The sequence below is a fragment of the Erinaceus europaeus genome, chromosome 19 (genome assembly GCF_950295315.1).
Source record: "Erinaceus europaeus chromosome 19, mEriEur2.1, whole genome shotgun sequence".
Lineage (NCBI taxonomy): Eukaryota > Metazoa > Chordata > Mammalia > Eulipotyphla > Erinaceidae > Erinaceus > Erinaceus europaeus.
Genome location: NC_080180.1, coordinates 54,455,299 through 54,477,734, shown reverse-complemented (window position 1 = coordinate 54,477,734; position 22,436 = coordinate 54,455,299). Strand labels below are relative to the sequence as shown.

Genomic DNA, 22,436 nt, shown 5'->3' with positions numbered 1-22,436 from the left:
TACAGAATTCCTTCTGAAAAAACGGCCAGTGGCTATATGTCACCAAACACTCAGTCTAATTCTTGGCCTCTCCAGACTTAGCAGCAGATTTGAATCACTAGCTCCAACAGGAAGGAAAGAATAATGTCACAGGGGGGCCAGGTGGTGGCGCACCTGGTTGAGCGCACTTTACAGTGTGCAAGGACCCAGACTTGAGCCCCTGGCCCCCACCTGCAGGGGGGAAAGTTTCACAAGTGGTGAAGCAGTGCTATAGGTATCTCTGTCTCTCTCCCTATCACCCCCTTCCCTCTCATCTCTCCCTATTACCCCCTCCCCTCTCAATTTCTGACTGTCTCTATCCAGCAAATAAATAAATATTTAAAAAAAAAAGAAGAATGTCACAAGAAAACAATAGGGCAGGATCCTAATTCCCAACTCTGTCACTCCTAACTGCTCTGCAAGATTCTGCAAAAGGCCTGTCAACTCTCCGGCCTTAGTATCTTCAGGCAGAGGGCTGACTTTACGGAGAGATATGGAGCCCTTTGAGTTCAGAAATCCAAGACCATCCAGTTCTTCCCTGTGGCACCCATGACTCGGCAACAGTAACCTCCAGACGAGTTTACTAGAATGTGCTGCTTATTTAAGTGGGGCTCTGTTCCTCCAGATTCCTTAAAGAGTGGTTATACTTAAGGTCTTGAGACTGCTTACCTAGTTCAGCACACACCTTACCATGTACAAGGTCCTAGGTTCAAGCCCCATAGACAGAAAGGGGGGGGGTGGCCCAGGGGTGTTGGGTGGGTCTTAGTGTTTCTCCTCTCCGAGTCTGTCTCCCTCTCTTAATACAGACTAGACAGATTGGGCCCAGGAGGCCACTCAGTGGCATTGCACATGAGGCCCTGGGTTAATTACTCAAAGAAATGGTTTCTTCCTGGCCAGTACAGCAAGCACACTGACCTCAACGCCACTTCTGTCAGTAGGCCTCCCTCAGCACTAGACCCACATGGCATCCAGTTGCCTGGATGTGACGGATCAGAAGAAATCGAGGGACTTTCTGTGAAGTGACGGCTTTTAGTCTTCCAAAGTACTGCAAAGTCAAGAGACCAAGATCAGACTGAGGGTGCCTTGACCACAGACCACCACAGGGAGCCCTGAACTGATCCTTCTGCTACAAAGGGCATGACTGGGACGACTGGCAGAACCGGAATGATGTCTAAGGAGTAGACAAAAGGCAGGGGCTTCATGCGAATGTCTTGCTCTTGACTTGTAAACTTAGGAAGAGAATGGTTTTCCCTATGGTCCTTCATTTGGACTTTATCCAGAGTGCCCTTCAGCTCATGGCACTTCAATAGTTCCTCACTACCTACCAAGTTAACTATGGATTTCTTAGTGTGACTTTCAAGTTCCAACTAACTTCTTCCCAGGCTTTCTGTCCCCACCCCCACTCCCATCCCCACCTCCTTGTACCCCAGCCAGCCATTCAGCTCAACACTGTTTAATGTCTCTAGGCTTTTGTTCACATTCTTCCCTCCACCAGGAAGTGCCCATCCCCTGCAGATTTTTTCAATACTTAAATATAAATGCCAACTCAGAGCAACCCTTCAACGTCTCCCCATATTCCAAGACTAGCCTAGATCATCTTTTCCCAACAGAATGCCCAAAGTCATTTTTGCCCACTAAAAACAGTATTTCATTATGTTTGGGTTATAATGTATATATGTCTGTCTTAACGACAGCTAGTATAGAAGGTCCATATCAAGGAAGTAGTTATCACTAATAAAATTAAGTCACAGACTGGGGAGATAGCATAATGGTTCTGCAAAAAGACTTTCAGGCCTGAAGCTCCCAGGTTCCAAGTTCAATCCCCAGCACCACATTATGTAAAAGCTGAATAGTGCTCAGGCCTTTCTCTCATTTTCCCTGTGTGTTTCCCTCACTTAAATAAAGTAAATATATTGCACCAAAGTAAAAGATAGAGTCTGGGGTGTGGGGGAGGGTTCAGATCCTGGAACATGATGGCAGAGGAGGACCTAGAGGGGGTTGAATTGTTACGTGAAAAACTGAAATGCTACACATGTACAAACCACTGTATTTTAGTGTCAACTATACATCATTAATCTCCTCAATAAGGAAAAATAAATAAATAATAGCCCTCAATCAATCAATCAAGTCACCATCACAGCTCAGAGTACCAGTTATTCTCTCACACAATAATGACTTTTTTCCCCAAATGTTTTGTTTATTAGGTTGTTGGAAAAGTCATGATGTATTCTTTTCTATGCAAAACTGCATCATGACTTTTTGACATCCCAAAATTTACTTATTTATTTTGGATAGAGACAGAGAGAAATTGAAAGGAGAGGGAGAGAATGATAAGGGAAGAGAGACGTCTGCAGCACTGCTTCTCACCTCTTGTGAAGCTTCGCCTACCTTGCCAACCACAGGTGGGGATGGGGACTTGACCCTGGGTCCTTGTGCATGGTAATGTGTACACTCAACCTGGTGTGCCACAGCCCTGCCCCTAAGCATGACTCTTTGTTATGTCCTCTTTCCTTTGTTAAACTGGAGCTTTCCATTTCTTGCATACAATATAATTTCTACCTCGTCTTAGCTATACCACCACCAACCCTGAACTCTGAAGTTTCCAGAGCATCAATGAAGCACATGCTTCTATGTGATCACACCAGTGTTCCCTTCTATATAAAGAACAAAATAAAACTCTTAAAATTGAAAACAAAGACTACATCAGCCAAGTTTAAAACTAGAAACTCCAAAATTTAAGATGAAGACAGATCTATTTGAAATACATATCGTCCCTGGATTTTCACGTTAGCATGCAGTCCACAAAAAATACACCACTTAATGATTATATTTCAATGCTAGCATCAACTAGTATTTATCTCTCAATGTGAATTTCATAAATGAAGGAAAATAAATTATTTAGCAGCTCAGCTGAAATCCTATCAGCTGGACAGTATGAAACTGAAGCAAAAGTTGAAATTCTGGGGGAATGTCTCATGGGGGGGGGGGAAAGAATAGCATCAAAGCAATAGATGTTACTTCTAAATGACAGATGGTTAGTATAACATCTGTTCTTACTCTGACATCATGAGACTGAAAAAAAAAAAAAAAAGACCAGGCACACCCAGAATTTCAATATTGCAGAAGACATCAAATCTATAGCTTGTCAGTCTATAGATCCTAGTTCTAGCACGTCACTAACATGAAAACTGCCTTCAGTCAAGCAATTTATTTAACTAAAACCATAGGTTTTTGTTGCAAAAATTTTAAAGCATGAAATAAATAGTTCTAAATATACTAATTCTGTAACTGATCTGAGGTGGATATATAAACCCAGGATACTTATGACACTAAGAACTAATATTTATAAAAATATATACCATGGCCAGGTGGCAGCACACCTGGTTGAGTGCACATGTTGCAATGCACAAGGACCTGGGTTCAAGCCTCCAGACCCCCCCTGCAGGGGAAAAGCTTTATGAGTGGTGAAGCAGGGCTAAAGGTATCTCTCTCCCTCTCTATCTCCCCCTTCCTCTCAATTTCTAACTGTTTCTATTCAATAAATAATAAATTAAATATATATATATGCCAGAGTAATTTATATATGAAGCACTGAAGAGTTTTTCCCAATGAAATTATTTCCAGTATTACTAGAAATGAATTGAGTAGTATGTTTTACTTTTAAATAATTTTTGAAAGTATTCTTTGAAACACTAAGCTGGAGGAGGCAGTTAGCATAGCCAGCAGAATACAGGCATACCAAGAGCAGGATGGGGGTTCAGGCCTCTGGTCCCCACCTGCAGGAGGTGGAAGGAAGAAGCTTCATGAGAAGGGGAGCATTGCTGTAGGTATTCCTCCTCCTGTGTCTCTCTCCATTTGTTCATCCTGTACAGGTGGTACTGTACTACCACCTGACCCGTGATGATTTGGTTTTAAATGACGTAAAATAAGTACTGGTTTTCAATTCTCTTTTGTTAAATATCACTAGCTATAATTTGCATAAACAAGAGTTCTTTGGTGTCCTCAGTGCTTTGTCAAAATGGAAAGGGTTCCCAAGGCCCAGTATTTGAGACCTGCTGGTGTAGTCTAGTCTTTATTTGCTCTTTGGAACTTCATGAAGAGCATACTATTGTTTCTTAGCCTTCCTGAAGAAAATGATTTTGGTGTGGACTAATTTTTCAAGCAGAGAGAAGTGTGTAGTAATGGCTACGGAGTGCATTGACTTCAGTTCAGTTCATGGGAGTTCTGTGAGAGTGGGGTCATTTCTGTTAATAACACCCAGTAAATGGGTTGTCTGGGCAGCAATTTGCGAATCACGACCCAACCAAACATGTCGCACTAAGAGTGGACACAGGTCTTGGTGGCAAGATGTAGGGTAGAGTTAAACCCTGTCATCCTAGACACAAACCAAACTGTGACCAAGAGTGAGTCAAAATTTCTCTCAGCCTCAGTGGATTCACTTGAAAGTCAGTCAGCATAGGGCTCAGGGATGTAGCTTAGGGTGGCACATGGTTGGCATATATGAAACCCTGGGGTTCAAGTCCCAGTACCACCCCTCCCCACACCCAAATAGTGATCGTGTTGAACTGGCTGCCTCGAAGTCTGCCAGAAAAGCTATTGAGTGGCTATGCCATTTCCTTGTAGCCATGAATGCTAAAAATGAAAATAGAATATTCCTTTAAAATATTTGCTAATCTGCTCTCGAGTGTATTTTTAGTCCCAAGTCTAGCCCTGTCATTTGCAGGCTGGTCTATATGGAATGATGACAGTGAGACATCTTCCCTTTTATAATGTCTGACTTAACTATGAATTTCTGGCTCTTTTAATGTATGCGACTTCCTTTTGGGGATAGGGTTTTCTCTGTTGATACAACGTTGGATGCTGATGGCTAGAGCGTAGCCACTGATAGCACCATAACACAGTGCCAACACTGACTTAGGCTCCGTATAAAGTTCACTATTTCAAAGGGTATGTTCCAGTAGGGTTCAAGAGCAAGAGGTTAGGGCTGTATCTTAATGTGTGCAGCAGTGCCCCCCCCCATGTATGAAGTAATGTAGTAAATAGCACTTACATATATATTTAACTTTTTGAAACTCTCCTTCTATAATAAGTCAAAAGTTTGAGAATTCACAGAGTTTGCTGCAAAGTTTACCCTGTCTCTTACTAAACTTCCTGAATAAACCACTGACTTTCATGTATTTATAGTGCAAATAGCTCAAGAATGGTGGGTTAAGCGCACATGGTGCAAAAAGCAAGGGCCGGCATAAGGATCCCGGTTTGAGCCCCCAGCTCCCCACCTGCAGGGGGGTCGCTTCACAAGTGGTGAAGCAGATCTGCAGGTATCTATCTTTCTCTCCCCTCTGTCTGACCCTCCCCTCTTGATTCCTCTCTGTCCTGCCCAGCAACAATAACATCACTGGCAACAATAACAATAATGACAACAACAAGGGCAACAAAATGGAAAAAAATAGCCTCCAGGAGCCGTGGATTCCTAGTGCAGGCACCGAGCCCCAGCAATAACCTTGAAGGCAAATAAATAAATAAATTTGCTAATTAATTAATTAATTAAAGCAAAATCATCACATTGACATAAATGTTTATTTATGGAAAAAAAATACTTCCCCGGAGCTGGGTGGTAGCGCAGTGAGCTAAGCACACATGGTGCAAAGTGCAAGGACTGGCATAAGGATCCCGGTTCAAGCCCCCAGCTCCCCACCTGCAGGGGAGTTGCTTTGCAAGCAGTGAAACAGGTCTGCAGGTGTCTTTGTCTCCTCCTCTCTGTCTTCCCCATCTCTCTTGATTTCTCTGTCCTAACTTAAAAAAAAAATCCCAAAAAACTAAAAAACTACTTCCCAAATAAAATCTCTGATGGAGAGGGGCACTGTTTTACATTTTTGTGTGTCTATTATCTCATTTAATATACAGTTGAATATGTTATACCTTTTGATGCAAAGTGTGGAAAATTTTGGTTGAATTATATAAAGGAAATCTGGCCTCACACGGACATGTTATTGGACAACAGAAGACGTTAATAGTCTTTTCATGTAATTATCAATATTATTCTTTGAAACTACATTGAAAACTGACAGTGGTTTCTTAAAGGGTCATTGCAATGTAGAAGCTGAAACTTTATGAATGAACTTTTCACATGCTATTTATTACATTAAACTCACTGGCCTAGCTTCCATTTTAGACGCCTAATTTTTTTTCACTTCATAAACCTCCCTGAAAAGCTCTCAAGAACCCATCAACATAACCTGAGATCTACTTAAAAAGTTTAAAAGTTCAACCTAAAGATGAAGGCTATGGTTAAACCTAGAAGCAGTTTCAAAGTGCTTTGATCTTTTACATAAATATTTGATTTATTAATTTAGTCAATGATCCCTAGATCGAAGTGTCATCAATGTAAATTACAAAACAGGCAAAAGGGTAGATTTAGGTCCAGGAGACACAGTAAGAGACTAATTACGAAGCCTGAACGAGGTTAAATATATCAACTTTCAGACTAAAATCTAGAAAAGGATCTAATTATCTTTTGAACCTTGAGTCTTTATGAGAATTAATCAAAACAAAATATCTGGGTAATGTTTGGCCATGTACAGCTGTAAAGAATTAGAAGGCTATAAGACTTCAAATAACATGAGAGATTTAATATTGAAATTTAAAAAATGTCTATTGGCTAACCTAACACTAGTATATATGTAAGCAAAATAAATCTCTTCTACTATTTTAACAAGTACACTGTAAAAGAAATTTTGGGGTATTCAAGAAGGGTTAGTCTTGCATACATCTAGTGAACACAAATGAGCTCAGATTAATATGCTGGAGACTGAGTCCCTAGGATATCAGGCGTATGTGAGAATCATGCTTAAAATAAGATAAAACAGTAGATGGCATTGACCTTAACAACATCCTTCATTTTAGCTACTCTATCTCCAATATTTTGAAGACCAAGAATACCATCCAAAGTAATAACCTTCAAAACCAAAAGGGTATAAATAACAATGCAATTGCAAATGTATGAAGCCTAGACAGAAAAATCAAAGAAAGTTACCATAAGAATTATCAGCCATTCAACAATTTGTTTGGCTTTGTACGTTAACTCTCTTTTCAGCCACCAGGTTCCAAATGCTAGCAGGATGCCAACCAGACTTTCCTGGACAGACAACCCCACCAATGTGTCCTGGAGCTCCGCTTCCCCAGAACCCTTCCCCACTAGGGAAAGAGAAGACAGGCTGGGAGTATGGATCGGCCTGTCAACGCCCATGTTCAGTGGGGAAGCAATTACAGAAGCCAGACCTTTCACCTTCTGCTTCCCACAATGACCTTGGGTCCATGCTCCCAGAGGGATAAATAATAGGAAAGCTATCAGGGGAGGGGATGGGATACGGAGGTCTGGCGGTGGGAATTGTGTGAAACTATACCCTTCTTCTCCTATGTCAGTTTCCTTTTTATAAATAAAAATTTTTAAAAAAAATTATCAGCCAGTCAGTTCCTTGAACTACGTATATAGCTCTTAGAAAGAGTTGGTGAATTTCATATTACACAGAAGAAATGAGAAAAAAATCTAGTGAAATGGACACTAAAGGTTATAAGAACACCTTTTTTTCTATTTTTTTTTTTCCTCCAGGGTTGTTGCTGGGCTAGGTGCCTGCACCATGAATCCACCACTCCTGGAGGCCATTTTTTCCCCCTTTTGTTGCCCTTGTTGTTGTAGCCTCGTTGTGGTTATTAGTATTACCACTGTTGATGTTGTTCATTGTTGGATAGGACAGAGAGAAATGGAGAGAGGAGGGGAAGACAGAGAGGGGGAGAGAAAGACAGACACCTGCTGACCTGCTTCACCCTGCAGGTGGGGAGCCGGAGGCTCGAACCGGGATTCTTACGCAGGTCCTTGCGCTTTGCGCCACGTGCGCTTAACCCACTGTGCCACCGCCTGACTCCCTTTTTCTATTTTTTTTTTATTAGCTACAAGAGAGAAATTAAGAGAAGACAGGGAAAGGGAAGGTAGGAGGGAGGGAGGAAGGGGGGAGAGAAAAAGAGAGAGAGGGGGAGAGAGACCTGCAAATCTGCATCACTACTTGTGAAGTGGATCCCCTGCGGGAGGGAGCAGGAGCTCCAAGTAGCATCCCTGCACTTGGTAATGTGTGCTTCAACCAGGTGCGCCACCACCCAGCCTCCACAGTTGAATATTACTAAAGTGAGTGTGGTGGCTAGAGTATTGGACTGAAAAGCATGAGGTCCTGAGTTTGATCCCTGGCATCACATGTTCCAGGATGAGGCTCTGCTTCTCTCTCATGTTAATACTTCCAGAGTATTACTAAGTGTACAGAATGTACACTGAGTACAAAATGACATTCAGAGTGCGTCTCATAAACTAACTTACATAACTGTCTTAAATACCTTTGAGACAGATAGTATTCAATCCCCTTTGTAATATTTTATTTTGGATAGAGACAAAAGAGAAATTGAGAGGCAGGAGGAAACAGAAAAGCAAAGAGGAAGAGACGCTTGCAGCACTGCTTCGCCACTTGTAAGGCTTCCCCCCTGCAAGTGAGGGGGTCGGTCTGAACCGGGATCCTTGCACATGGTAAATGTGTGTACTCTACCAGGTGTGCCACCATCTGCCCCCTCAGTCCCCTTTTTGTACATGAAAAAAGCAAAGTCCAAAGAGGCAAAAGGATGTTCACAAAGGCAGAGCAGGGATTTCTATCCATACCAGCTACCAAGACTACACTGTTTCCTACTAAAATATCACCTATGAAATGCTGATATCATGTGCAGAATTTCCTGTGGTAAAAGAAAACACAGCTAGCAGCAGGACACACACTGAATTTGGTTCTGAGCCAAGCTTTCTCATGACGTTGGCTAGAGCTTAAAATTTTAAAAATTTAGAATATTAGAATATGACTGAAAAAGTTTGTTATTGGAAACAGTAACAGTAAGTACATATCCTTTGTGGAAGGTCCCCTTCTATGAAAGCAACAACAACAGTTTTGTCAAGGACAAGGAATGTACAAGTTAAGGTTTCTGCTTACATTCTTTTAAAACAAGAGGGGAGTGGAAGCAGAGTAGAAAGAGAAATATACAGGAATACATACAAGTTCTACATCCTGTACCCTATAATATATCTTTAGGGAAAATACCCTCACAAAACTACTCAATACTTGGAATACAGAGGACCAAAACACATGTACTTGTAAAGAAAATAATGATAATAAAATAGCCAACCTAACATTTGATGAGAACTATGATGGTTATCTTGCTGGGTGGGGGGCTGGAGAAGCTGCCCAGAACTCTGGTGGTGTTACCTTATAATCTTGTAGATCACTAATAAGAAACTTAAAAGAACTGGGTCTGCATATTCCTAGATGCCAAAGGAATGAACTGTATATAGAAAATCTATTTTTATACGTTCAATAAAAAGATCGTTTATCACCATCATGTAATAAAAACAGTACTGAAGCAAAGTCCAAAGCAGGTATCCATGATATGACTTAGAACCACCCTTTACAGTGGTTCCTATCTAACTACCCTATCTAAAACCTCTTGTTTTTTTTCTAAACATGTGCAGTATGCTCTCTATGACAAGGAAAACCAAGAGTTATATGATAGTTGCAACAATATGCCGTTGTACAGATCTTAAAAGTTATAAATATCCCACCTCAACACTGCAGTAACTTATTTCACTTCCAATATGATTAAGAAAGCAAGACTGGAGTCCACTTAGACTCTGAGAAGTGCTGAGTTTTCAAAAGCCCTCAATAGTTGAGGAAATGATTTATTTGTATTGAAAAACCACAAGTTACATATAATTATTCTACCTGAAAAAGGATAAAGAGGGAGGGTGGGAAGTTTGTGGGTTAACAGATTTGGGGCTTGACTTCATTTGTCACCACCTTTGAAGTGATTAATAGAGAAAGCTAAGAAGAAAAAAACAAAAACAACTAAGACCACAAAGAAAGTAGTTAAAAGCATTTTCAGTGAATCATATAAATAACTAATTTAAAAAAGAATCTAGTCTGGCTGAAGTAAACAATCAGGCCATAGAAAAAAATTTTTCTAAACACCTCCAATAGGCAAAGTAGAAGCAAAATCAACAAAACAGTTTTCTAAGAGATTTCAAGAATTTTTTTTTTGCTTCTCTAATTCAAAAAAGTAGTGATAATATTATACCAACTCAAGGGGAAGCCATTACAAGACAAACCTTCAAAAGCAAAAAGAAAATGGTTAGCTAATACATGTTTACATTTAGTCCATGATAAAGAAAATATATGTTGGCCTTCCAGATCCCATGAAACCAAGAATCCTGGAAGAGGAGAAAGGAACCACTTACCTTGAAACGTTTTCTGGAATGTATTCTAGCACTGGGTAGCCATCACTCCGTCTAGATGACAGGTCACCATGTGGCTTCCAGGACTCCACTAAAGTGCTGACAGGAGGAAAGGAACTCAGGTGTTGGAAAGACTGGTCTCTGGCCGATCGTGACAGAGAGATTGTACCTTGAGCACCAATCCGGTAGTGAAAGGACTGTCCACCTGAATTCACCCCCACAATGGCAGACGAAGGGATGCTGGCCTCCGGGTAATAGCTACCATCATCCGGTTCCTGCTTAATCCCCATGGGGAAGCTGCTGCCTTCACAGTTCCCGTCAAAGCCCGGCACCGGTGGCCCTAAAATTCCCGAAAGCGAGTAGTAGTCTTTATCGTCCATGAAGGAGAAATAGGAGCCGTCCATGAAGGGAAATGGGTTGACAGGTGGGTTCCCTTTGAAAGGGGTGCCCGAACATGAGTGCTTGGCTGACTCCTGCTTGATTGGTACTGAGAAGGGGGGATCAGAACTTAGTTTACTGTTGCTTCCTCCGAGACAGGAGCTGCTGAAAGCTCCATCAGGCTCCGGCTTGATGTACTGGATGATGCTGAGCTGGCCCGTCACGCCATTGGAGATGGCGTTCTCCACTTCCTCAGTCTTGGGGAAAGGGACCTCGGGAGCACCTTTCTCCTGTGTGTCTGGACTGGGAGCCAGGTCCCGGGCCGCCCCGGCTCCAGCAGGGGTGCCAGAAGCAGAGTAGCTGAAGGCATTGTTTAGAGGGCTACAGATAGACCCTACGGTGCTGGCCGTGGGGCTGGAGAGCGTGGATCTGTTATTGGTGTTGGAAGGGCTAGAGACGGAGCACCTTGAGTTGTGGATGTTGGCCGGGCTGGACACTGAGGAGCGCAGGGGGATGTTGTTGGGACTGGAGACGGGAGATTTGACACTGCAGTGACTCGGGGGACTGGAGATGGGGGACTTCATGCTACTTAATGGACTAGAGAGCGGGGAGCCCACGTTGCTGGCATGTGCTGGGCTGTGAGACCTGGAGCCCCGTGGTTCCATGTTGGGAGAGCACGTCAAGGGAGTCCCCTGGGTGACCGGGCTGTGCACTGGGAAATTGCCAAAGCTGGCTGGGGTGGCGCACATAGAGTTGATGGCCCCAGTGGGGCTGCAGACCGAAGAAGAGGGCATGCTTAGGGGGCTGCAGACCGAGGGGCTCTTCTCAGGGCACACGATGGGGCTCTTCACCAGGGCACGCATGCCACCGCCGTTCACAGAGCCCCCCGAGTCTGACAGAAAGGACCTCAGGGGCCGGCCCATGTTGCCCAGGGTAGCAGGACGGTGGCCATTTTCTTTATAGAATTTCACCAGCTGCTCCATGTTTTGGTAGATCTTTGCGGGGCTCGCACTGGCCTGGGGGTTTTGAGGGTCATAGACGTAGTCGGCCTCCCGCACGGAATCCATGTACAGACCCATGGACTCTGCCACCGTGGCCGACAGCTCCTTGGACTCCAGCTCAGTTTTAATATCTGATGTCAACACCCCAGGCCTGTGGGGGTCCTGCTGGGCGCAAGGAAGGAGTTGGTGTTTTTCTTTGCTGCTTCCTTGTGCACCATGGTTTGGGATAGCACCGGATAAGCAGCTTACGTTGACAATCTCCATGTAGCTGTCCTCCTCGGTCCTCTCCACGGGCCCCAGGGGTGCACGCTCCATGGGCTGAGACACTTGACTCCACCGTCTGTCCATCTCTAGGCCTTCTGGGAGGCTGTGGTAGCCCTTGGTCTCCATAGCTGGTAAATAGATTTACATCGGAAAATTAGGCATTTATAGCATGGTGGCTCTAGAAAGACAAAGTAAAATTGCATTGACTGATCTAGGGAAATATATTCTACTTATTCTAGAAGCAACACTTCTGGTTATATTAAGTGTTATCTTTAAGATTTATGTACCCCCCCCACCTACAGGGGAGTCGCTTCACAGGCAGTGAAGCAGGTCTGCAGGTATCTCTCTTTCTCTCCCCCCACTCTGTCTTCCTCTCCTCTCTCCATTTCTCTCTGTCCTATCCAACAATGACGATAATAACTACAATAATAACTACAACAACAATGAAATAATAACTACAACAATAACTACAACAATAATAATAATCAATAATAACTACAACAACAATGAAAATCAATAATAACTACAACAACAATGAAAAACAACAAAGGCAACAAAAGGGAAAATAAATAAAATTTTTAAAAAGAGATTTATGTATCCAACAGAGCCAGAGCATTGCTCTGGCATGTGTGATGCCAGGGATGGGACTAGGAACCTTATGCATGCAATTTCCATGCTCTGCAACTAGGCCACCTCCTCAAATGTAGGATAAAGTTGCCTTTTTAAGTATCAACAACAACAGAGTACTGACTTTCCAAGAAGCCAGATTATTAAGAAGTGATCATACAAAGCCCTTTTTGCACCTAAGTAAAAGTAATGCACCCGTTATAACACAGCCTTTATAGTGTGCCAAGAGCACTTACAAACTTTAGCTCATTTACTGATATATCGGAATAATCCTAGGGACTGAAAAAGAAGGAGGTATGGAAGAAACTGAGGGCTTCAGTGAGGTGGTGACTTTCTGAGGTGGAACTCAGATAAACGGCAAAGTCAATTTTAGGGTTCTGTGGTTGTTTGGTCATAGCTGGGGCTTCACTGCTCCCAATTAACCTCTTTCAGACAGAGAGGTAGAGGGCGAGAGGGAAACATCCCACTGCACTGAAGCTTCAACCAGTTTGGGGCGGCTAGGCGTGTGCATGACAAAGCAGGCGCACTACCCAGATGAGCTACCTCTCCACCCCGAAAATTAACATTTTCTAACTCCAAAGCCTTTTGTATCTTTCCAGCAAGTAGAAACTTTTTCATATCTAATACATGACCTCATTAAAAACAAGGAAATGTAACCATTTCCCAATAGAAACATATCAAATGAGTTATCCCAGGAAAAAATAAGTTAAGAATTTTTTATTTTTTTTTATTTTTAAGCAGCTAGAGAAACAGCCCAACTGGTATTAGCATCAGGCATTTTATGGCTGACGTAGCTGGCTCCATCTCCAGCACCCATGTAACCAGAGTGGTGCGCTGGTTTCTCCTCCCTCTTTCTCACTGCCCTATGTGAAATTCTCTCTTGTATGCAATAAGTAAATATTCTTTGAAGGTATGTTTTTAACTGAGATTTTCTTAATGGGCCCAGGTGATAGCTGACCCAGTAGGACCTAGGTTTGAGCCTCTGGCCTCCCCATGGGACACCTGCATGGGGGAAGCTTGACAAGCAATAGAGCAATGCTGTGGTGTCTCTTCTGTTTCTCTCCTGCTTCTGATATATTAGAGAAAAAAAAAAGGATTTTCTTGAAATAGATATATTGGTGGAGAAAGTTTAATGCCAGTTCTGAGATCCATGCATTCTATGAAGCTGGCCAGCAGGGAAGCCCCTGAGAGCCTGCAGGCCACCTCGGGATGGTCAGGACCTTGTTCCCACACTGGCCAGGCTTTGTCCCATGCTCTCTGACCTACTGGTAGCTTCATTAAAAACTGTTCCCCCGGGAGTCCAATGGTAGCGCAGCAGGTTAAGCGCACTTGGCTGAAAGCACAAGAACCAGCATAAGGATCCCGGTTCCAGCCCAGGCTCCCCACCTGCAGAGGATGCAGGGGAGTTGCTTCACAGATGGTGAGGCAGATCTGCAGGTGTCCTTCTCTCACCCTCTCTGTCTTTTCTTCATCTCTCCATTTCTCTCTGTCCTATCCAACAATGATGACAACAATAAAACAACTAGGGCAACAAAAGGGAATAAATAAATAAAAATTGTTCCCCCCTGTAGCCACTTTTATTCTAAGCAGAAATGATGCTCAAGGTGTGTCCTGACAACTTATGCACTCATTCATTCAACAAATAAATGCCAAGAATGTACTACACCCTAGGCCTACAACCAGTTACAGAATCTATACCAAACAAGCAAGAGAAGCACAGTCCCCACCCTTAGGGAGCCTACAGAATTGTTTCAGACACACAGTCCAAGACTCCCTACACACATTTATTTTCTCTGATGATAATTCTAACAGGCTATACTTATGTGACCTTTATCACTGTAGAACTCAATGCAAGCCCTTTGCCTGTGTTCTCTCTGTTTAGAAACAACTCCGTAAGATTGATAAAAGGACTATTCAAATGGCACAAGTGAGGAAACCAAGGCATGGACCACACAGCAAAATGAGAGTTGAAATTTGATGCCAGGTTTCTGTAGACACCAAGGCCTTGGCACCCACATTGGGGGGAGGGGGGTAATTCTGTCCTGAAGGTCTGGCCTAAGCATTGCACAAAGCTTATCAATATCCCTGAGCCCCACCCACTTGATGTCAGTAGGAGTCTCCCTCCGTGATTGTGACAATCAAAAGTGCTCCCAGACATTGTGGAATGCCAGAGGGCGGGGGGGGGGGGGGGGTCCGCTCTCAGCAAAACCACCCCCAAATGAGAACCATTATTCTAATGAAACAAGGCAGAGAACATCAACTCATTTTCAGCAAAATTTATTTATTTCAGTAAACTTTATTTTAACATTTAAGCTCCTAAAATATTTAGATATGCATTTTTCAAATCCTCTCAAATGTGTAAATGATCTGTGACCCAAAGAAAGCTCCTGATCTCTCTTTGCAGTTGATACAGTTCTGCACACAAATACTCCATAGTGCTTGAGGCCTCTCCTCCTCCCCCCTTTGCTGCTCACTGCTTCCACCGTGCCTGCCTTTCCTCATAAAAATACAAAAATAAGCGCAAAGCACAAGGACCGGCATAAGGATCCCGGTTCGAACCCCGGCTCCCCACCTGCAGGGGAGTCGCTTCACAGGCGGTGAAGCAGGTCTGCAGGTGTCTATCTTTCTCTCCTCCTCTCTGTCTTCCCCTTCTCACTCCATTTCTCTCTGTCCTATCCAACAACAACAACAACATTAATAACTACAACAATAAAACAACAAGGGCAACAAAAGGGAATAAATAGATAAAATAAATATTAAAAATAATAAATAAATAAATAAATAACAATAAAACAAGACTGTGAAATCTTTGGGGTACAGAACTTACATTAACTGTAAAAAACAAAATAAGTTTACTGAAGTGCCATAATGAAACCAAATGCCTCAACTGCCCAAGTATTGTGGGTTTCCATAATTTCTCTACACACTAGATTTTAAGTTCTAGGAAGGCAGAAACTTTAACTTCACCATTGCATCATCACAGGTAGATAGCATTGGGCAAGTCAACAGTGTTAAATGACGTTAATATAATCAACACTCAAGGATTTGTGAATATTATGCAAGTAGAGAAGTTGCATCCTGAGACTATTATTCCGCAAACTCCTAATCACAAATCAATTCCCAAACTGGAAAATAATATCAAATTGGAGGATGCTATCTGGTATCTCAAGCCAAAAACTTCAGTGTGCAATAGTGAAATGAGTCTTAAGCAGACTGGCCCTTTTCCTACTTTACTGGAAAAGCATTTAGTTATCATCACGTACTGAAAGCCCCCAATAATATAGACTCAAAAACCCCAATAATATTCTGAACTTTTTCTACTGCCATGCAAGAATATTCTGTCTCCCCTCCAACTATCAAATATAATATATATATATATATATATATATATATATATATATATATATATATATATATATATCAGGTTGAGATGCTTTAGGTTTAAACCTATTAAATACTGAGAGGCATGTCTATTCAAGTTCAAAATGTATGCCCCTTGCCCAGCCTCATCCCAAAACCCAGGTTCCCTGACTTGGAGAAGTGCACCAGCCTCTTCACAACACAGCTGGAAGTCAGCCTTGTGCAAGGCCTCCACAGGTTCACTCCTCCCCACCCCCCAACACCCACAGCCCCTTTCTCTGCTCCAGTTCCAGGCAACAGGCCCATCTGCCTTGAGTAGGAAGGGGGATTTCCCCCTCTAGAACTTCTGCAAAAATCCCATCCTCCAAACTGTCTTTTGGAAGGGAGACTGATATTTCTGATTCTTTGAAGTTTCCTAGTGTATATTTGCATGCTTAAAACTCCTGAGAAGTTCTGCAGTACAGAAACCAGTTTCCGTTTTAATCCAACCTTCCCTAAATAACTCAGTCACTGTACCCTTTCTTCACAAAACACCTACTATGATTCTGGGGGGACCCTTTTCATCACTGTGCCCTAACACAGGAGCCAGGTCCTTGATTTGTGAGGCTCTGTTGGTATTGGAATAGAATCAACACAGGAGAAGGCATATAAGGACAATCTTCAGGCACTCTACAAGGAAACACCTTATCAGCTAACATCATGCAGCTGATCACAACTTTCCAAGTCCTGTTTGGTTAGCCTTGAACTCTCTTAACAATAACATAAAACAGCCTGCACTTCACTGTGTTATTGATGGGACTATCACTGAAGAAGTTGCCAATGGTTTTCTTAAATCTAAATTTGCCTTAGGGTGTTCTCTTCTACCAACCTAAAACACCTCTCCACAAAGAAAATAGAGCAAAGGTTGGCAGTAGTCAAAGACAAAAGAACTCATTTCAAGCATCTGCATGGCTTCCTTTTTAGAAGACTGGATTTTTAAAAAAAAGTCACAATTATTGAGATACTTCTTGCTAAATTCCCTTTCATTTTTAAATTGTCTTCTCTATAAACAAATGGGTCAGGTTAGGAATTATATGTCCTGTGTTGTCCAGGAATGCCAGGTTGGCTTTTTGGGACTGGCATAATGAGCATGGTACAGCACAATGCAAATCAGCCTGAAGTTAGCAGCCAGTGCTGAAAATATGAGTGAATGGATATAATTATCACAGAACTTACTCAACAGAGGGCAAAGAAAAAGTTTTTTGTTACTAGCCTTTGAGATGAAGCAGAAACTGGTATACAGATGTAGCTTATATAGTAAGATCAGACTCATCCTCCTCTTCCATGAGATGAGAACTACAAATACACTTCACTCAAAGCAAACATTATACACACACACACACACACACACACACGTGTGTGTGTGTGTGTGTGTGTGTATGCATGGACACATATATGTGACTGTTGAATTTTCATGCATGTTTCCCTAAAAACATACAGGAAATTTCGTGAGAGGAGAGAAAAAGCACTAATGGAAGTACAGTAAGGCACACAGAACCTCTTGAACACTAATTGCAAAGGAAAAAAAAAGCCCAACTATAAGATATGTTGCTTTGTAGTCTTATTAAATTGCCCCTATTCCAAAAGAAAGTGTTTTTTTCAGTAATATTCAAAGATACTTGTAAATTTGTATTGTATCTAAAACCATTTCACTTTTTAAATCCCCCAATATAGTTCCATTTTAAATCAATCACTTTATATTTATTTCATTATGGTTAGGCGTCTTTAAAGGAGAATCTCAATAGTTTTCATAATTTTCACTGGTTGCACAGTTGTGAAACTTGACTGCATGTAACTATTTTCTGCCATCCCCACTTCAGGAACTATTAGTATGTCCCCACCTTTATAGATGAGGTAAATGATAGAAACCTGCCCAAGGTCACCTCAGAGCTGGAGAACCAGTTAGAACTGAGCACACCTGATTTCTATTCACTCACCTAATTCACTGAGCCACCTGATCTTTTCTAAATCCCCAAACAAAACTATTTCTCCCTTAAAGGCAAAAAGCTCCTTTCTCGATTATTTAAAAATAGTAATAGCAACTTCTCTTCTTAAAATGATTCCGTGAGCCTGTGCCATGAAGTCAAACATAAAAGTAAAATTTTGCACGTGGAGGAAGAGGTTATCATCAAGAGCAATAATAGACGCAGCCTGAGGAATGGAACTATGAACGCTGAAAAGCCATTAAATGCACTTGAAATTAGGCTGCTTCAAAACTTGCCTGCTCACAAAAGAAGTTCACCTGGCTCCAACATTATCATATGGAAACCTGCTGGCGTCCTTGGATTTCGAACCTGGTTCTTTTGAAAAGACCTACTAAATTCAGTAGAAGGCAAGGATGCCACCTCCACCACCACTCCCCAGCAGCTTCTCCCCCTTCTCCTTCGCCCCTACAATTCCAACTGATGCTACTGAAAGTAGAGCCTCCCAAGAGTTTCGGAGAATATTGGACGGGAAATGCACGTAATTCCCAGCGCGCCTTTCCTGACCCTCTCTCTTCGTGCCCTGTAATCTCCTTCAACTGCCCTTATGCAGCTACACCTCCGGCTGAGATTTGGGTGCTTCTGCAATTGATAGAGGAGAGAAGTATTATTCTAAGTCCTCTCGAATGCACGCCAGGAAACAACAACAACAACAACAACAAGAAGCAGAAATTCATCTTTGAGGACAAGGAAGGGTGGCAGACCTCCCACTGCCAAAGACGGTGGAGAGCTGTTCCTTAAAGGGCATGGATCCAAAGTGGCCAAACTTTCCCAAAATAGTCCTCTGGCGGCCAAAGGGGGGCGGGGGGGGTAGTGAAAAAGTGGAAAATCAAAACAAAACAACAAGCACCCAGCACTACACTGCTGGTGCCTCTGGGTTACGCAGCCGCTTCTCCCTGCAAAGTGCACGCCGCCGCCGCCAGCCCCGCTGCGCACCCAGACACACCTGCCCCGGCCGGGGTCCGCCGCTCCGCGTCTACCTGTTGCCGCGCTCGCCTACGCCACGACACCCCAGCCGTGCAGCCCCCCGAAATCCAGCCCCATCCAGGCCAGCGAGTGCCGCTCTCCCGGCGGCGGGGGAGCCGGAGGCGGCCACGCTCCCGCACCCAGGTGACTGCACCGGCTTCCTCCGAGCAGCCCCGAGCTGGCGGCTGCTTCCCGGTCCAATGACACCCCGGGCACTGAGGGACGGAGGGGAGGGGGCGGGGGCGGGGCAGGGCCGGGGCCAGGGCGGGCGCAGGGGGAGGGGGAGAGGGCGGGCGGACGCCCGGAGGGGGAGTGGGCCAGCTCCAGGGCCGGCCCTTTTAAAAGCGGGTCACATGTCCACATAAAGTTCAGGCTGCTCATTGGACGAGCGCGGCTGTCAGTCACCGGGAGGACGACATGACTGATCCAAAGTTGCTGCGACACAGCCTGGACCCGGCAGCTCCTTTAAAGCCGCAGCGGCGCGGGGCGCTCGGGCAGCGGCCACGACGGGAGGCGCGGGGCTCCCTGCGCACCCCGCACGCCGCACCCCGCGCTCGCCTCGCTCGAGCGCACCCCTAGGTGGCTCTCGCCCGCGGGCTCTGCCTCCGCCCGACCCCGGGGTGTGTGGAAAGACGTGCGAAGTGTGGTGACGCGGAACCAGCCGCTTTCCCCGCGAGTCGGCCCCGTGTGGTCCCCTCCCGCCCTCCACCTGCGGGCGCCAGGTGAGCCGCAGGCCGGCTCCCGCTCCGCCCACCGCGGCCGCGCCGGGACCACTCCCTCGGGCCCCCTCCCCGCCCCTTTCCTCGGGGTCCTGCGAGTTACCTCTCAGCCCCAGCAGCCGCAGTGTCCGCTGCCACCGGAGAGGATCACGTTCCCACTCGCCTACAATTTCCTCGTTTCAAACGTGCAGGGGGAAGCGTGTGATTTCAGCGCTACGAAGCCCTTTAAACACACCCTCTCTCCCACCCCCAACCCCGTGGCGGGGGCCGGGGAGGGGGGGCGGGAGGTAGAAAAGTGCCAGGGTCCAGAGCGGCTGCTCTCCTTCCTTCAGTGTTGTCGCTGTCTCCAGTACTTGAGCATTGGGATTTTTCCATTAGTTTAATTGGAAGAGAGACGAGTCATTTTTCTCGGACCGGTGGGAAGGGGGGGGGGTTAAATTAATTGGGAAACAGACCACAAAAGGGTCGGGACCCAACTGTTTTCTAAAGATCCGGTGTCGGGGTGAGGGGCATAATCGGTTTCCCTCCAGACGCCCCCACCGCCACTCTGCTCCCGCCCACCAGCCCCCAAACGCGGTAGTTACTAACCAAAAGGATGGGCTTCTTAACTTTGATTGGAAAGGACCCGGAGGCTCTGCGTCTGAGGCTCCGGTGTAGGCTCCCGGCTGGCCCGGACTCAGCACGGGTGACGTACAGCCCTAAATCCGGCCCCCCCCCCCCGGCCGGCGACCCGCAGCTGCTCGGCGTCCTCCTCATCCCGCGCCCGCGCCCGCGCCCCCGCGGAGGGAGCAGCCCCCCGGCGCCCCGACGCCCCTCCTCTCCTTACGCTCCATCTCGCCTGGGAGTTCAGACCCCCGGCCCCGGAAGACTCGAACTCTCGGCCGCTGCAGACACAGCCCCCGGCGCGGCGCCCTGGCGCCCCCGCAGCCCGAGTCCCCGCCAAGTGCCCCAACTTTCCCGTTGGCCGAGCCGGGCATCGATCGCAGCGGGGCCGAGCGGGAGCGGCGGGCTGGAGTCGGGGGAGCCCCGACCAGGCGGGCTGGCACATGAGGAGGCGGCGGCTCAGCCCCGCGCCGCCCCCGATTCATTAGGAAGCGGGTGGACGTGTCGCTTTTACTAAGTTTTTACCTCCTTTGCGGAGGGCCGGGCTTGCCCTGGATCTCAGCTCCTGGCAAAATCTAGGTTAGAAGCGAGTGAGGACAGCCAGCCGCCCGCCCGCCCGGAGCCCATGCCCGGAGGAGGCCCGAGGGCACCCGGCCCCGCGCCCGCGCCCGCACCCCGCCCCGCCCCGCGCCCCCCAGGGCTCCGCCGCCCGCCGGCACTCACCTTTTCTAGGACATGGTGGGAGGCTGGGGCGCGGGCCGGGGAGGGGAGCCTCCCGCCGCCGCCCGCGAGTCCGAGGTTGGCGCTCGGCGGGAGGATGGAGAGGATGACAGTCGCGGCTGTCGCCCTCCCGGCGGCGGGCAGAGCTCTGAGCCCGAGCGCGGCTACCCGCGGGGGGCGGGGGTGGCGGCGGCGCCAAACTGCGCGGAGAGGCCGCGGGCGCCCCCAGCAGCGGCCACCCGCTCCCCTCCCGTGGCTGCGGGTCTCGGGGCTGGGAAGCCCGGCGGGAGGAGCCCGCGCCCGCCGCCCCGCAGCGCCTGTCCGCCCCTGCCCGCGCCTGGCAGGCCGGTGACAGCTCCCGCGAGGGGCGGGCGTGTGTGCGGGGCGGGGGGCCGCGGGGGAAGCCCCCGCCTCCACCGCCGCGTCCCGGGGTCACACCCTCAGCGGGGGGGAGGCAGTGCAGCTTGCAGCCACCGGGCTGGGGGCTGTCGGGGCTGGAGGCGCCGGAGGACGCGCTCCCCCCAGCTCCCTGGCGGCCAGGAGAGGGAGGGGAAGGCGACCCCAATGCACGAAGGCCCCGCCCCCCCCCAAAAAAAGTCTGGCCCTGACCTGGCGCCTGGGCCTCAGGTGCAGGTCCCGGCGGCGCGGGGCGGCACGGGCCGGGGACCACGCGGAGGGCGGGAGGGAAAAGTTTCTTTCCCGGCTCGGCGCTGCCCACCCCAAGGCTGCTCCCCGCCCCCCGCGACCGTGCGCCTGCGCCCCTTCCCCTCCTCCCCCCTCCCGCGGGGGACGCTGCCGGGAGGAGGTGTCTGCGCACCGGGCTCGGCGGGGGAACCCTGCGCTGCCGGCCGCCAGTGCTCCCCTCGCGGTGACAGCGGTTCGGAGGCTCGGGGCCCGAAGCCAGGACGCCCCCCCCCCCCCCCGCCCCAACCCCGCAACACAGACGCTCACAGCGCGTCCGCCGAGGTCCGCGCGCCCCCGCTACCCCGCGCGCCCCCGCGTCCGCCAGAGCTGACACCTACGCAGACACGAAAGTGAAAGGGGCGGGAGCGCGCGCGCGGGCGCGCGCGGGTGGGGAGCGGTGACTCGGTGACCCCCGGCTGCTCGGGGCGGCAGAGCATCCCCCGAGTACCAGGGCCCCGCCACGCCGCTCACACGGTGGGACATGCGTGTGTTCACGCGCACGCACATGTGTATTCAAGACTCGGACTCTTTTCTGGGGACTCATTACACCTACTAGTGGAAGACTGCTAGGTGTGTGTGTGGGGGGGGGGGGTCTGGGTGAATTCTGAGTGTCCCCACCGCTTACAGACTTCCCTGCGGGTTACCTTTACCTGTCTGATAAGCCAGGCCAACTAGCCACACACACCCTTTGCTGGTCTGACACCCTTTCTTCTACAGGTTCTATTGCCCACCCACCCCCACCTCCCCAACTTGCCCGCTAGGC

At 47.1% G+C, this 22,436-nt stretch overlaps 2 protein-coding genes across 3 annotated transcripts in view; one reads left to right on the top strand and one right to left on the bottom strand.

The window, feature by feature from the left end:
• NR3C2 (nuclear receptor subfamily 3 group C member 2) overlaps positions 1 to 21,921 on the bottom strand; it is a 335,429-nt gene extending 313,508 nt beyond the window's left edge. Inside the window, exons 1-2 of one of the 2 annotated variants that reach the window (XM_060178985.1) lie at positions 20,993 to 21,921; positions 10,334 to 12,101 (exon numbers count right to left, since the gene is read on the bottom strand). In XM_060178985.1, coding sequence (XP_060034968.1) covers positions 10,334 to 12,099 — 1,766 coding nt within the window. In that variant the 5' untranslated portion in view covers positions 12,100 to 12,101; positions 20,993 to 21,921. The remainder of the gene's footprint in view (positions 1 to 10,333; positions 12,102 to 20,992) is intronic. The other variant, XM_060178986.1, reaches the window with a different exon arrangement.
• Positions 21,005 to 22,027, top strand: LOC132534695 (basic salivary proline-rich protein 1-like). Its single transcript, XM_060179161.1, has one exon. The coding sequence runs from the start codon at positions 21,005 to 21,007 to the stop codon at positions 22,025 to 22,027; it is 1,023 nt and encodes a 340-aa protein (XP_060035144.1).
• The last annotated feature ends 409 nt before the right edge of the window (positions 22,028 to 22,436 follow it).

Excerpts from the sequence above, each read along its gene's own strand:
- LOC132534695 (XM_060179161.1), top strand. The coding sequence starts at position 21,005 with ATGGTGGGAGGCTGGGGCGCGGGCCGGGGAGGGGAGCCTCCCGCCGCC.